General features: G+C 43.5%; 1 protein-coding gene and 1 long non-coding RNA gene across 5 annotated transcripts in view; both read left to right on the forward strand.

Annotated features, from left to right (window-relative positions):
- The first annotated feature begins 1,794 nt into the window (after nt 1-1,794).
- sp3a (sp3a transcription factor) lies at nt 1,795-9,073 on the forward strand. Of its 2 annotated transcripts, XM_086124386.1 has the most exons (7): nt 1,795-1,951; nt 2,253-2,350; nt 2,717-2,812; nt 4,017-5,259; nt 6,423-6,609; nt 6,688-6,884; nt 7,497-9,073. In XM_086124386.1, exons 1-7 carry the CDS (start codon nt 1,945-1,947, stop codon nt 7,787-7,789), a joined length of 2,121 nt encoding a protein of 706 aa, XP_085980512.1. In that variant the 5' UTR covers nt 1,795-1,944; the 3' UTR covers nt 7,790-9,073. The 2 variants fall into 2 exon arrangements, with proteins under 2 accessions (XP_085980512.1, XP_085980513.1); XM_086124387.1 differs by lacking the exon at nt 2,717-2,812.
- A 3,549-nt stretch (nt 9,074-12,622) lies between these two features.
- The window catches only part of LOC147198396 (uncharacterized), a 33,065-nt gene continuing 30,725 nt past the window's right edge, over nt 12,623-14,962 (forward strand). For all 3 annotated transcript variants that reach the window (XR_015102359.1, XR_015102360.1, XR_015102361.1), the window contains exons 1-2: nt 12,623-13,320; nt 13,406-13,528. This is a non-coding gene — a long non-coding RNA (uncharacterized LOC147198396). The remainder of the gene's footprint in view (nt 13,321-13,405; nt 13,529-14,962) is intronic.

The following is a 14,962-nucleotide window of genomic DNA, read 5'->3' on the forward strand; positions in this document are numbered from 1 at the left end:
CAAGTCTGTCCAATCACAATTACATATATTTTTTAAAATATTTAGCAACATTGCGCCAAGACTACACAACTTGCGTTCATATAACCGTGTGGAGATGTGGCACACGTGTAGAAAGATTTTTTTTTCCTCTCTTTTTATGCCACGAAGGAATGCCTCCCCAAGGCCCATAACGTCAATGGTCTAAGTCCATCTCGTTTCGGATCAAACAAAACAAACATGCTTTATCATCACTACATTAGTAATATACTTCAAGGTAATTAGGACCAAGATTACATTTACATGATATTCTTTACAATACAATTTAAATGAGAACAGGAAATGTCAAAACTTCTCATGGGCTAACAAGTGCCAAAATGAAAGCCCTAGGTGTACGTTAAGTGCATTTTTTTTTCTGAATATACTTTAATGTATTATTGTATGATGCACATGTGTTTGTTTTTATTCCACATAAGATATTACAGTTGATAATTTTATTGTATGCTTTTATATGTCATTTCTGTTTCCGGGGCTTTATGTTTTCAAATGGCTCCTCTCGTCCATTGGATATTCTATCCACATGTCTCCGCGCTGCACCAATTTTGTCTGTTTCATTCAAGTTCCATTTACAGTGTCCCTCATGGTGCCTCCAGCAGGACACTTTCTCTCTATGGGGTCACTCACGACCTGTGACTGGCGATGGTGACAGCAATTGTTAATATGATGATGTGAAGCTCGGGCACTGTCTCCCCCTTGTATGTCTCAACAACAACAACAAAAATGTCTTCAATATTTATTTTTAAAGTGAAATGCGAAATTTGTCAGTCTGATGTTAGGCACCATGATTTTGCGTTCGGCCAGCTTTTAGGATATCGGACTGGTCTCTTTAACATTGAAGTACTTGCAAATTGTTTTCCTTTCCAAAATCTCCTGAAGTAAGACAGTTATAGCTGAAAGGCTTTTTTTTCTAAAGGTGTTGCCAATGGTCTGTGTTTACCTGACACTTGGATTGACAGTGAAGTGATTGGAAATATCCACCATTCACTGCTGTGAGCTCCTGAGTGCACAGAAAGTGCTTTTGTACTCTGGCTGTAATGGGCCAAGTTTGAATTGAAGGTTGAGAGAAATAGCCTCACTGCGGCAGTGCACTCGGAGGAACTGAGACACCAAAAAAAAAAAAAAAAAACTCCGAAGCGGGGTCCTGATAGCATCACAGACAGGCAGGCACAAAAACATGCACATGCTCATTCTCACAATTTTATGTGCACAAGGGCTATGAAGGTGAAGCTCATTCATCAAGATAAGCGTAACAATTAAATGCTCTCCCAGAAGGTACATTATTAAACCGTGCCAATCCACTTTTCGTCGGTTTTGTTTGATGGTTTTTGCTGAGATTTTTACTATATTGTAAATCATGTACCTTTGTTCAATAAAGGTTGGGAAACAATGCAGTACTTCTTTACTTATTCGAGTTGGCATGTAAACAATGTGCTTGTCCTGCTGATTGGAAACAGTTGACAAGCATTAGATGCTTCTTTTTCCATCATCTACGTGAGTTTAAATATCACATCTGAATCTCGTATTTTTTCAAAATAGCGTGCACTCAACTCACAAGTCATACAGTAACGATCACAATCTTAGTGTCAATGACAAAATGCAGAACAGGAACATTTTCTGTCAGAAAATGATTGGTATGATCGCAGGCAAATCACAATATGATACTTAAAAGTGTCCACCAATCAAATGCGGTATGCGTATAGCAAGGCGGAACTTCCTGCGTCGGACGCCAACGCTCCAGTCAACAGCGCAGGCCCCACCCTTTGTGTTGCTTACCGCCAGTCAATCAAAATAGAAACTAATCTTGACAGTTATCACCGATTTCTACGTGGTTGCCGACAATTACTAACTGCCGGTCATGTCGGGTTGGTTGTAGCTGTCAGAACTCTTCATTGAACGGCAAGTCACGCCATGACTGGTATGTAATTTCTCATCCTATTCCTCACCCACATAATGCCAACAAGCTAACAGGCAGAAAGGCATCCACGGGCTACATTAGCTTGCTAGCAGGCTAGCTTGGATACGGCTAATCAGTGACTAATTTAGCCGCTAATGCTATGCTTTTCGCTTTTAGACACAAACTCCCGCTGCACCATTCCAACGACTTTTTGAAAGCGCATGCAAGCTCGGTGTTGTTCACTGCTACGCCCTTCGTTTGAGGGGCGAGCTTTGTTTAGCTCCGGTTAGCTGTGTTCAAACTCATATGTTGTCCTTCGCAGCGCCAGAGCAGCCCATGAAAGCCGAAGAAATGGCTGCTTTGGACGTCAACAGCAGCCAGAGCAACTTTTTGCAACATGAAGCCGGCACGGGTAATCAGGTAAGAATTTCTTTGTGTCCTTTTTTTTTTGTTTCGTTTTTTTGGCAAGACATGTTTGTAGCTTGCGGCTCTCGCATGCAATCTCGGTTGCAGAGTTTGAAGGGGGTTTTGAACCCCTCAGACCTCGCTTCCTCTCAGGCGCTGCATAAAATCCCGCCTTCTCTCTCCGCCACGGGCGAAGAGACCGCCTGAAAATCTCCACCAGATGTAAACATGACGAGATTGGTGTCTGAGGGGCTCAACAGAAGCAACCTAGTTCCCAAAGAAAACTTGTGTGACGCGTCACTTTTGTCTATTTGGCCCCGCACTAACGGCCATTCAATTTCTCCCCCCCCCCCCCCCCTTAAACTTGTACATGATGGGTAGGACATTGAGTCGTCGTCCCTCGACCTGCTTGCGACCACCTGCACTAAGGTTGGCTCACCGGCATCAGAGGTGGACAGAGGTGCTGCCGCTGGTGTGGTAAGTCGGCACCTCTGGTAGAGCTGTTAGAATAAGAAGCATCAGATCATCCATAAAATCCATAATTTTCTTAATCTTCATTGGAAAGCTTTGCGAACACAGAAATGACAACTTGATTGTTTCTAAATAATTACTCAAGTAATTCTCACGATGTGAAACAATGGGCAAATCTCATTTTAATAAAAATATTATTAACTTAATTATTAACTGTTTTACAAAAACCGAGGCCATGTGAATTAGCCAGCTCATCACCTATACTCAGCAGCTCGGAATTTATTGTACATTTTCGTTGTAAAAACTTTTTTTTAAAAAATAAATGTCAACCTCTTCTTGGCGGAAATACACTTATTGTGGGGGGACTTGGACCGTAAAAAAGTGAGGGAACACTGTTATAAATCAAATAAGGCAAAAATATGGACTATTATTGCTCTACATCAATTTTATAGGAGCCATTTTTTTTTTGTTTCTGTCAATAATGCAATGCATTATTTCTGTTGAGACTGCTACTAAGCTTCCAACCATACTCACTGACACTCTATGTCCGGCGAGGCGTTTTTGTTGAAGTGGACAACGCACCTGGCGATTAATACAGGCACCGTACACTAACCAGGCAACTCTTTGAAGGCATTCAGTATTTACTTCATGTCAGCCTTGGGTGTTGGTATCCACTTATCATGCGCCAGCTTATTGATCCATCGACCACATTTAAAGGACTTTTCTGACTATTAAGTCATACTTGTGTAATGACATAATTCTTTCTAGGATGTACTTTTTGATGTAAGGTAGAAAAAGCTATTATCATGACGACACATTGAACCGGACTTCATGATTGAATTTGACAGATGTAAGACTCTTAACACTGCCCTGTTTGCCGACTACGTTTGATTTGCTCGAGCCGTCCGTAATAAATCATGATTTTAACCGCATTTCCTGGCCCCTGCATGTGAAGGTGTTGTGTTTGTATTTTCGCCCAAATTTCAAGACAAATACCTAGCTGAATGTCATTCCAATCATACATTTGAAGGCAGGAGGTTGCACACGAAACAACCAAGAGCAACTGGCTGAAATGGCAGACAAGAATAATCTGCTGTCCGGAAGAATCTTACATCGAAGGCCATAATTCGCTCGCAATGCACAAATGATTTAGGCGCCTCTATTTTGCAGGGATTTGCGTCTGTATAATATCCTCCATTTTCTGTCTTAGGCACCATCTACACAGCTTACAATGTCTGATAAATGGGAGGTGTTAGCCCCCACCACGGCTGCCAAGGATGACCGTGAGATGATCCAGATCCAAGGCCAAGGAATATTAGCATCAAATGGACAGTACGTTCTTCCTCTCCAGAGTTTGCAGAGTCAGCCGATTTTTGTGTCATCGGGAAGCGACGCCCCCTCTGCCAATTCAGTGCCTAACATTCAGTACCAAGTAATTCCTCAGATTCAGACTGCAGACGGACAACTGAGCTTCGCCACCACGGGCATGGAAGGAGCAACTCTGAGTCAGGATGCGGCGGGACAGATTCAGATCTTGCCCGATGGCAGTCAGGGTCTGTGTGTCACATCCGCTGCCAGCATCCTTACGAACAACCAGAGCCTCATATCACAGACTGCAAATATGCAGCAGATCCAGGGGATTTCTCTTGGCAACTCTGCATTCAACCACCAGGGTCAGGTTGTAACTAATGTACCTATGGGTTTGCCAGGGAACATCACGTTTGTTCCGATTAACAGCATAGACTTGGACGCGCTAGGCCTATCCGGAGCCCAGACAATAGCGACAGGCGTCACCGCTGATGGCCAGTTAATCATGGCGGATCAACTGGGGAGTGGCGCCGAGAGTCAGGAGAAGACCGACGATGGCCTCTCTCATACGCTACCAGTGAATGATGCCAATGCGGAGCTTTTTGTGCCGACGTCTTCCTCGCAGCTCCACGATCCGACTCGTGAAGCCAGCCTCCAGACGCAAGACGCCCCGTTGCCATCCGTGGCTTCGCAGCAGTCCGACTCCAACGCTGGCCTCCAGCAGGGCTTCATCCAACAGACTCAAGAGCCGGACATCCAGGCGACATCTGCTCCACCCATCGTCCAGCTGCAGCAGGTGCCACTGCAGACCGCCAACGGGCAGGTGGTCCAGTCGGTGGCTACGGGCGGACAGGGTGTTCAAAACCTTCAGCTGATAAACCCTGGGACCTTCATCATCCAAGCCCAGACTGTGACCCCAACAGGCCAGATACAGTGGCAGACCTTCCAGGTGCAAGGTGTGCAGAATCTGCAAAACCTTCATCTTCCCACCACTGTCCCTCAGCAGATTACTCTGGCTCCGGTCCAGACCCTCTCACTGGGTTCCAGTCCGGTCGGCGTCAACACTGGGCAGATGCCCAACCTACAAACGGTGACGGTCAACTCGGTGGCACAACAACAGCAAGGAAATGCTGACATGCCAAGAGGTACACTTGATTATTGCAGGCAATGTAATATGCAAGTGAAAAGATCTGTAATGCTTCTATGGATATAATAATGCTCAGTTGTGAACAACACTGTCAGAGCGGTAATAATTAACAATAGCGTCATTGTCTGGCAGAATTTTCGCCAAAAAGAGTCTTCTGGGGGCGGGGGGAAAAACCCGTCATCTTGCTTGGGTTACCAAAACATCATCGTTCAGGTTGATATCTCGTACCTTATGTTGCTAATCACCTAATCTCGCGGTTTTACATCAACACAACCCATCCCCGTAATCCCGTTCAATGGCAACAACAGCAAATGTATTATGCTGTCATTGATAAGAATGTTATGGGCGTGTCGCCAGATGTGCCCCTCAAAGTCTGCGCTCAGGCCGAGACTTTGAACAAGAAAATGGCTTTAATGCTTAAAAAAATAAAAAGATTAGTTATGTCATCTTCCCAAATTCAAATTAGTCCAATGAGTGATGCAAATGAATCTGCATGCAAACTTGGCTTTGTGTCTGACAGGGTTACGGCTCTTGATTTTCACAAAACAGGCTAACTCAAAAGTATCTCGGGTGTCCTGCAAATCCTTAAAAAGCCTTTAAAAGGGATCGAATCCAATCATCTAAAATCAAGGCCTTAATTCGCAGAATAATGTCTTAAATGTTAACACATAAATAGAATTATATAATTGTAAATAAAGGTGACCACAGTTATTTTTATTTGGGGCATTTTGAGTTTTGGTTCTGTTTTCATAATTTTGATGCTGATTTAAGAAATGTCTACTTTTTTCCTAATACATCAAGTTTTTGAGATTTTTTTTACTTATAAAAAAGCTTTTGCAAATACGGATTTTACCATGCGTTGTAATTTATAGCAATGAAGTTTCAGAATTATTATTTTTTTAAGTTTATACTTGCATCTCTGATTTATTAAAAAAAAAAGGTAAAAATGTATTTACCATTTAATTATATTACTGTGACAGTAGATATGACTGGACCGCATCATACTCGCAGTTCTTTTGTTGATTTCTCCATTTACCTACCGCAAAATGGTTGACAAGAAACAATTATTGCCACGGTGTCATAGATTTTACCTTCAGTTACAATCCAGCCATGTCACACACAGCAATATGACTCCAACTGAGGCTTTTCTGCACTCCACAGACATCCGGATAAAGGAGGAGCCGGACTCCGCAGAGTGGCAGCTGAGCTCCGATTCGACCCTAAACACCAGCGATCTGTCCCACCTTCAGGTCAGGCTGGTGGAGGACGAGGATTATATAGGCCTGGGGGGCAAGAGACTACGTAGAGTGGCCTGCACTTGCCCCAACTGTAAAGAGTCTGGTGGGAGGTGAGTACTTGAGTTCCAAAAAAAACGTGCGGCCGTTTTGCAAGCGGGATGCCGATTGTGCCGGGCCGCTTTTCTCAGGGGATCCGGCGTGGGGAAGAAGAAGCAGCACATCTGCCACATCACGGGCTGCGGCAAAGTGTACGGAAAGACGTCGCACCTGCGAGCGCATCTGCGGTGGCATTCCGGGGAGCGACCTTTCGTCTGCACCTGGATGTACTGCGGGAAGAGGTTCACGCGCAGCGACGAGCTGCAGAGACATAGGAGAACACACACAGGTGCGCCACTAAATCACTGTCATGCTTTCATACGTGTCGGCAACATTTTGGTTGGACTCCCAAAGGGAGTGCTGTATTAGGGGAATATGTTATTCCACATCGGAGGTCGGTCTTGCTGTGTGTCATTTGCATGTTCTCTTCGTGATTACGTGCGTTTTCGCTCTGTCTTCCTCCCGTATTCTAAAAACATGCTTATTAAATTAATTGAAGGCTCTCAATTGTCCTTAGGTGTGAACGTAAGAGTCAGTGCTTGTTTGCCATTTGGAACTGGTCTGAATTCCCTGCAGCTGAACAAAAAATGCCCAAAGGTTGCTATGCTACTTATGTTATGCTACTATATTTCACTGTACGTATAGTGTGTTTGTTTTAAATCATGTATGCTTGGCTTTAAAGTGTACATTTTAATCCCGAGTTTTAAATTCTTTTAAAGTGTCTTTGAATACGATGGAATGCGCTTTCAAAATAAATGTATTATTATTATTCTTTTAAAAAAACGTATGTCAGGGAAAGCCTACTAGAACAACTGAAAAGAATCTTTCGTTGATCAGACTTTTTATAGCCACTGTCTCCCCCGGTACGTGAAGCTTTTTTCTTTTTTTTATTGTTTGGCAGGCGAGAAGAAGTTTGTGTGCCCCGAATGTTCCAAGCGCTTCATGAGGAGCGACCACCTTGCCAAGCACATCAAAACCCACCAGAACAAAAAAGGGGTGAACTCTGGCAGCGCCATGGTGACATCAGTGGAGTCGGCGGGGTCGTCGGACAGCCTCATCACCACGCCGGGCGGCACCACCCTCATCCTCACCAACATCCAGCAGGGCTCCAACAACGCCCAGGACATCTTGGCCAACGCCGAGATCCCCCTGCAGCTCGTCAGCACCTTAGCGGCCAGCGAAGTCATGGAGTGATTTGGCGCGCCGCTCACAAACTCGCGTGACACCATTCTCCTATATCCCTTTCCTGCATTTTTATTCCAGCTTTGAAGAAAAGAACTGTAAAATGATGATATATATATACAGTATATATATTTTACCATTCAAAGAGAAAGTCTCGTCCGCTCTGCTATGACGTGGAGGTAAGAATAGAAAGAGACGTTGCAGTAATTACACAAGGAAATGCCTTATTTTGTACGATATAGTGTAGTTGTAGGTGTAGGGTGTCCTCAATCAGTTTTGATCATGTTTTTTCACTTTATGTCCTTGTTCCCCTTTTCCTTGAAGCGAAAAATAAGCTTCACCTCCAAGTCAAAACGTTTCCTGAATTTATTGGTTTCCTGTATTTAATGGAAAGGTATTTATGTTTTGCTTTTGTTTTCCTTGTTTTCTCGAAGATGCGTTTCCCCACAGTCGGCATGCTTCCATTTAAGCAATTCGCACTGCAATTTTTAGGTGGAAACAATGAAGTTGTTTGTTTGGGGGTTTTTTGGAAACACTTCAAAAAGACCAACATGTCAATGGATCCCTAAATACTTTTGAACAGATATTTATGTTGGCAACATAATATCCTGTTTACAGCTAAAGGCAACACTTTTAAAAAAAGGCTTTATTGGGAGGAAATGGGTTTTTGTAAAGACTTTGAAGATTTTTTTTTTTAAACCATCTTTGGTGATGATTGCCAAATTTGCCTAAAAACTCAGGGTGAGTTTTGACCACATGAAACAAGTGTAGAAAATAGCCCCTATATTGTCTCGTTTTTGGGACAAATCTTTTCAGATGGACCAAAACCTCAGAAGAACCTGCTCCCATTGAGTAATTCGCCTTGTCACCCCCCCCCCCCTCCCCATTTGGTAATGACCCTTGTTTCTTTTACCGAATTATCTCTGATGTGCAATTCACAATCGGCCTCATTTAAGTAGAAATGTCATTCTAAAGGTGGTACATTGAATTTTGAACAGCACTGTCCTCTTATAATGAATCATTGTTTTCATCCATGTCAACAAATCTCTATTTGTATAGATTTTTTTTTAATAAGAAATGTGTTGCATTCCCATGTTAAATGTTATTTCTGCCCCCAACATCTAAAGGAATACGTGAAATGAATAATTACTTTTTTTTTATTATAAATACAGTATATACATTGTCAACTTCAACTGACACAGTTCCTTGTGTACTAAGAATTGCAGTTTTTACTTGTTTAGAACTGTACAAAAACCTGTCTATAATGTCATTATAAACATTTCTGTTACACTTGAATTCCCCATGTATTTTATTCGTGCGTCCATATTTGGAAGCAGTTCCCTTGTGCTGTACATACCTTTTTGTTTGCCGAGGTTTTCATTCTCAAACTCTGCAGCCTCCCCTGCGTCTGTGTGGTCCAGCAGATGTCACTGCAGCCAAGGGAGGAAACGCTGAGGCCGGCTTGACCCCTTGACCTTCCCGGTGTGGCTTTCCAAAGACAGAATCAGAAATCGACTGAGGCCGAACGCGGGTAAGCTCCACAACATTAGAAGCATAATCTGTTGGGGAAAGTCTCATAACTAAACACAACCTACAGGAGTGAGTGGGTGTGAAGTACACTTGTGGATTGCCTTGGTCATCAGTACAATATTTGAAATGTCACGTGAGTATTCTTTATTTGTTTATTCCTTAATTCATGTTGTTTACATTATTGTATTTGTGGCTAGTGGTATAGAGCGCCACCATGTCGTGATTTTATTCCCCCCCCCCCCCTCTATTATTTTGTCCGTCGCGTAGCTCAACAAATACGAGTTTGTACGATGCAGTTCTGGGCCACACCAAATCATTTAGATGTGAGCATGATTTTCTTTGAGATGTCCGACTTGGTGTGAGCTTCGTTTTTAATTACATCAGGTGCAAAGCAAATTTTTAGGAGTGAAGGTTTTCATCTTAGAGCCATTATGACTGAATATCAAATGTATAATCACCCCTTCATCCTATTACAGAAATGACATTTGAAATAAGAAGTGATGTAAAATAGTAACAAGCAAAGAATATAAAATTATTCTATTTATTTAAAGAAGGTATTTGTTGAGAAAAAAAGAAATTGGGTGGGGGGGGTGCAGATTTCCTGTCAAAATGACAATAACATCCATTTATCAAGGAAAATTAGGTAGCACTTCTTTTTCTTTCTTTTTTTTGGTAAGCCAAAAAAAAAAAGACATGGTGGACTGGATCTGTTTGGGGAAAGAGAATTCAACGTTTTGCCCTGTTCACTGTAATCTGTTTACTAACCGTTATCAAAGGCACACCACCAAAAAGAAAAAAAAGTGTAGACTTAATTTAATAGTTTTGCCAGAGAGAGATGGAAAAAAGTAGTAATGTAGTAATTTTTTTTACACCAGTTAAGTGCGCAAGTGCACTACAGCTCAATGTTTGTGCTATTTGCAATTTCTAGTCACTAGTCCGCATCAATAACCAGCGTGCTGCAAAAGGATACACACACTGGCCACCCATTGTTCTTCAGCGATGGACTCAATGAAGGGAACAAATTTGGCTCGACGTTGGACATCTGATTAATAAATTGCCTTTAGCTTGGATGGCAACGGAACACTCTGACCAATGACACCTTATTGCTGTTTCTTTCTGTTCAATATTGTATCCTAAAAGGAGCACAAGTGATTTAAACATTTATGAATGACCACTAGATTTTAATGTGTATGAACATAATTAAAATAGTCGCTGAAAAGCTTTATGTAGTAAATCGGTATGCGTTTTTTTTTCTCAGAAAATAAAAAGAAGTCAAATGGTGTCGCCTGTTAAAGAGGCCTCGTTCACCCCCCCCCCCAACCCCCTTCCTTTCATTTGCATACTTTAATGAATCCAAGTCATTGTAATGCAATACCAAGTGCAGGAAGAACATAGAATGACAGTTTGAGTTAATGAAATGTGTTAACGGTATCATCATTTACTTGTATGTTAATTAGTCCAATTAATTTCCTTTGCTCTGTAATCTGAATATTGTAATAATCTTTGCTCCCCCGAAGGTAAGAAATCCACAGTGCGCACACCTCTGGGACAATCTGCATGAAGCGCCGTGCCTTATCCGCTTGAACTGGACGCACATTTGACATGTGAGCTCCTTTGATCAATGCTTATGACTTTTGATACTATTCGTTTTGGTATTATTAGGTTTGTTGTGCATGCCAGAATGCACAACAGTGGATGGAGAGCTGCTCGACATCATTTGTATGCTGCAAGACTTGATCGTCCCCCCCTTTAATGTTTAAATGCCCTGATAGACCCTGCAAAGTGAATCCAGAGATTTGTTTCCAAAAATGTGTAGTGTACGTGTTTGAAGATAACTGCTGTCATTTCCTTGTTAAAATATTAGATTTCAACAGTACTGTATGTCAATACACTTCTCCAGCTTGTTTAAAAGCACATTACATTAAAAAAAAAGTCAAACATTTCAGGAGGGACTGGGATTCAATTTAGGGGTGCTTGAGCACCCCACAAAATGGCCTGCAAACACCCATAATAATACGTCTTGATTTTGGGGGGCGTGGCTAAAACGGCACTGGATCAAGCACTTGGGCGAGTCCTCTCGCCGCCCTCGTTAGCAATCCTTAGTTCTTGGCTCAAGCATGTTAGCTTGGCAGCTAGCTGGAAAGCCCTGTAACGACACGATGAGAAACTTTAATCGGATATTTTGACAGTTTAAGTATGTAGGGATGCGTAGGCATCGGACAGATGCCAGACATACGACAGTCGGATGACTGATATTTAATTTACAGCTGACAGTTGAGTATTTGACCTACACGACATGGCAATTAATTTTTTTCTTCAATCGTTCAAATTTACAAGACCTGTTTATTTTCACCTCAGAGGAACAGTAATGATGGAAAATGGAAAGAAAAGCATTTTTCCCCTTTAGTATCCATGGGGTAATTCTGTTAAGATATTTTTCGCCAAATTGGAACTGCACAGACAATGAACGCGAGCAACCACAGCAACAATACAGAATGAGATATTACGCTTTCTAACCTTGCCTGTGCACTGTTGGCTCAAATGACATATTGCATTCTACTGTCCCTCACATACAAAACACTTGGAAGGATGAAGGCGGCCTCGTCTCCATTTTTGGTCCAGTTTTTGTGCTTTTCGCCCATTCGTGGCAAGATAGAACTGCAATTTTGCCAAATGACTATTATTTTCCTTTCTCAAGGAACAAGTACAGCGCAATGGATTGTTGGTGTCACACAGCTGCAGTCATGTACTACCTCTGTTTGGAGTGTAAAGCACCTCTTTAGATTTAGAGGACTCCAGAATCTTTGCATGTATGTAGACTGCATAAATCCACCCAAGTGGCATACTGCTTAATATTTAGTGTAATCGTGGGGGGTTTTTTTTGTTTGTTTTTTTTAATGGCCAGGATTGAAGGGTGTCCTTTTTTGGTGCCGCATTCCCCGTCACACGCTTGCCCTTGATCAACTACACGTGGCAGACAATGGCACTGATCATTTTCCCCCGGCGAGGAAACCCAGCATGGATCAACTCAATAACCTGATATTCTCCGTCCACTCAATCTGGACAATTTAGCGCCAGGTCACCTTTCTCTCTCTTTTTTTTTTTTTTCTCTCACAGACAATTTGGTGACCTCCCCCCTGAGCACTGGTAGGTCCAAAGGAGACAAACACGATTGTAGCGCGAGCAAAAGTGCTTGTTTTGTGAACATGTGTGGATCTCAATTTCTCAAGGTGATACCTGGTGTGGGACACAGAGCGGTGGGTGGGTGTGGGTGGGGGGGGGGGGGGGGTGCTATTATGCAAACTCGATATCCAGCATGCTTGCAAATGACATTTTTCATGTACTTCCCACCGTACAGTTACCGTCGCACATGCATGTTTGAATTGCTGTGCTTACAAATTATTTTGCATCATCCTGTTACGTTGCGAGGTGCCATTCAGCTTCACAAGCACTCGTTCCCGCCGGGGGATTACGGCCTGCGCTTCTCCTTTTTTTAGGGATGGAATTCAAATCGGATTAATCTTCATTGTGGAATTTCTGCCCTGCTGTTTTGCATTTACTGTCAGCCGCATCCAGCTGTGAAAATTGAATCGACAACAATATCCCGCATGATGATGTCCATTGTGTCCATTCTATTTTTTACTGACGAGACAATTGTCTGAGATTATGGACGGACGCTGTCGTGTAGTTACCTTCGCTATGCAGACTAACTCTCCTTCATTGCTCACCTCAAGGTCAAACCCGACAGCTGCGCTTCAACTCCCTCCAATTGAAGCAGAACTGAGCAGTGCGCTCTCGGTCTTGTCTTGCGGTGACAAGAGCGGGCCGTTAGTGTTATTCAGCCTATTGGAAGACAATTTCAGATATGACAGGAGACCTTTTTGTGTCTGGAAATGTACATTAAATGGTGTCAACAACATCCTCCGAGGTCACAACAGAGTCCCCCCACGGAGTGTGCGAGCCGGCGAGAATCCGCACCGGCGCTTGACGGCTCCGTGGCAGTTTTGACACAGGTAATATGCACGCAGGGTGACAGTGGCGCTGATGTGCCGCAGAGACAATAATGTACATATCATTTTCCTCCCTGACTGATTGAAGACTGTAATCTGCGCTGGACTTTGGCTCTGATTACACGTGTCTCGGGGAGCAAAACAAGGACTGCCGGCACTGGGCCCTTGCCGAGCTTTTCAGCTTTCAAGAGGACTCAAGTCCGCCTCGAAGGTGAGCTCAATTTTGTTCCCATTTATACCGTGGTCAGATGGAACGCATCTGGCAGGTCATCAAACATCGGCTGTCTCCGAGATGACTCTGGAACAGTGATGCGAATAGCACACAAGGTCAACTCAGTGGCATTTTTTTTTTTTTTTTTGGTTTAGAGAAAGTTGTACTTTCAACTGTAGAGGGAGCTCGGGAGTGGGAAGCCCCAATTTTGTTCGTGCTGCTGCTTACAGACAGTACTGTAAAATGTACATGCAAAAAAGAAAACATAACACAACTCATATTTTCTATGAAGGGCGGCCTGGTGGGCCGTCCAGTGGCTAGCGCGTTGACCTCACAGCGCAGAGGTCGTGGGTTCGATCCCAGCTCCGGCCTTCCTGTGTGGAGTTTGCATGTTCTCCCCGGGCCTGCGTGGGTTTTCTCCGGGTACTCCTGTTTCCTCCCACATTTCAAAAACATGCATGGCAGGCTGATTGAACACTTTAAATTGTCCCTTGGTGTGAGTGTGAGTTCGGATGGTTTTTTGTCAATTTGTGCCCCGTGATTGGCTGGCAACCAGTTCAGGGTGTCCCCCTGCCTCCTGCCCGAAGACAGCATTAGTCATCGTTCAGCTCCGAGTGTAACTCGAACATCAGGAGAGCGCAGACCTCTGCCAAGGCCAAACTTTCTAAGGTACAATTAATTAGCCGGCAGGCTACGCCACATCCTGGTTTTAGAGCACAGATATCAAACTCCGGGCCTCGAGGGCTGTTCTAGATGTTTGCCTTCTCCAACACACCTGATTCACATGATCAGAATGCTTGTCAGGCTCCTGCAGAGCTTATTGATGAGCGGATCAGTTGAATCAGCTGTGTTGGAGGAGGCGAAAACGATGTGCAGGATAGCGGCCCTTGAGGACCGGAGTTTGACACGCTTCTAACAATGTTCATATTTTCATATCGTCCTCAATTCTCCGAGAATAGTGCGTAAATGTTGCTGACATTGCTCACAATGAGAAACTGTTCTGTGGATGTTACACGTCCCTCAATTTGTTTTTGCAGTAAGACAATTAACAATTGCAGAGAAAGACAAGTCCCCCAAATGCCAGGACCTTACCAGCCCACGTTGTTGTTCGTGCACACATTTGTGCACATTGAGCCATTTTCATCCCACTCAGACAAGGTAATCTCGCCAAGCAGAAATTAACCTTTGCAATGCGTCTTCATGTAAAAATGGGAGAGAGTTCTCTGTTGACAGTAGGTCAGTGCTCTACAGAAGCTAGCTCGCACGTTACAAGGTTGCTCTCGGGGGAGCCGTAATGGGTTCTGGGCAATTGAACAGCCTGCCATGCTTTAGTGCACCTGGACTGAGTTAGAGCCGTCATCATTACCACTTCCTCTAACGCTCGCCCCGTCGGAAAGGCAGACATTTAAACTCACTCACAGCCTTTGGCTCGCT

Source organism: Hippocampus guttulatus, chromosome 11, assembly GCF_054856545.1.
Source record: "Hippocampus guttulatus isolate MCC_2025c chromosome 11, RoL_Hgut_1.0, whole genome shotgun sequence".
NCBI classification, from domain to species: Eukaryota; Metazoa; Chordata; class Actinopteri; order Syngnathiformes; family Syngnathidae; genus Hippocampus; species Hippocampus guttulatus.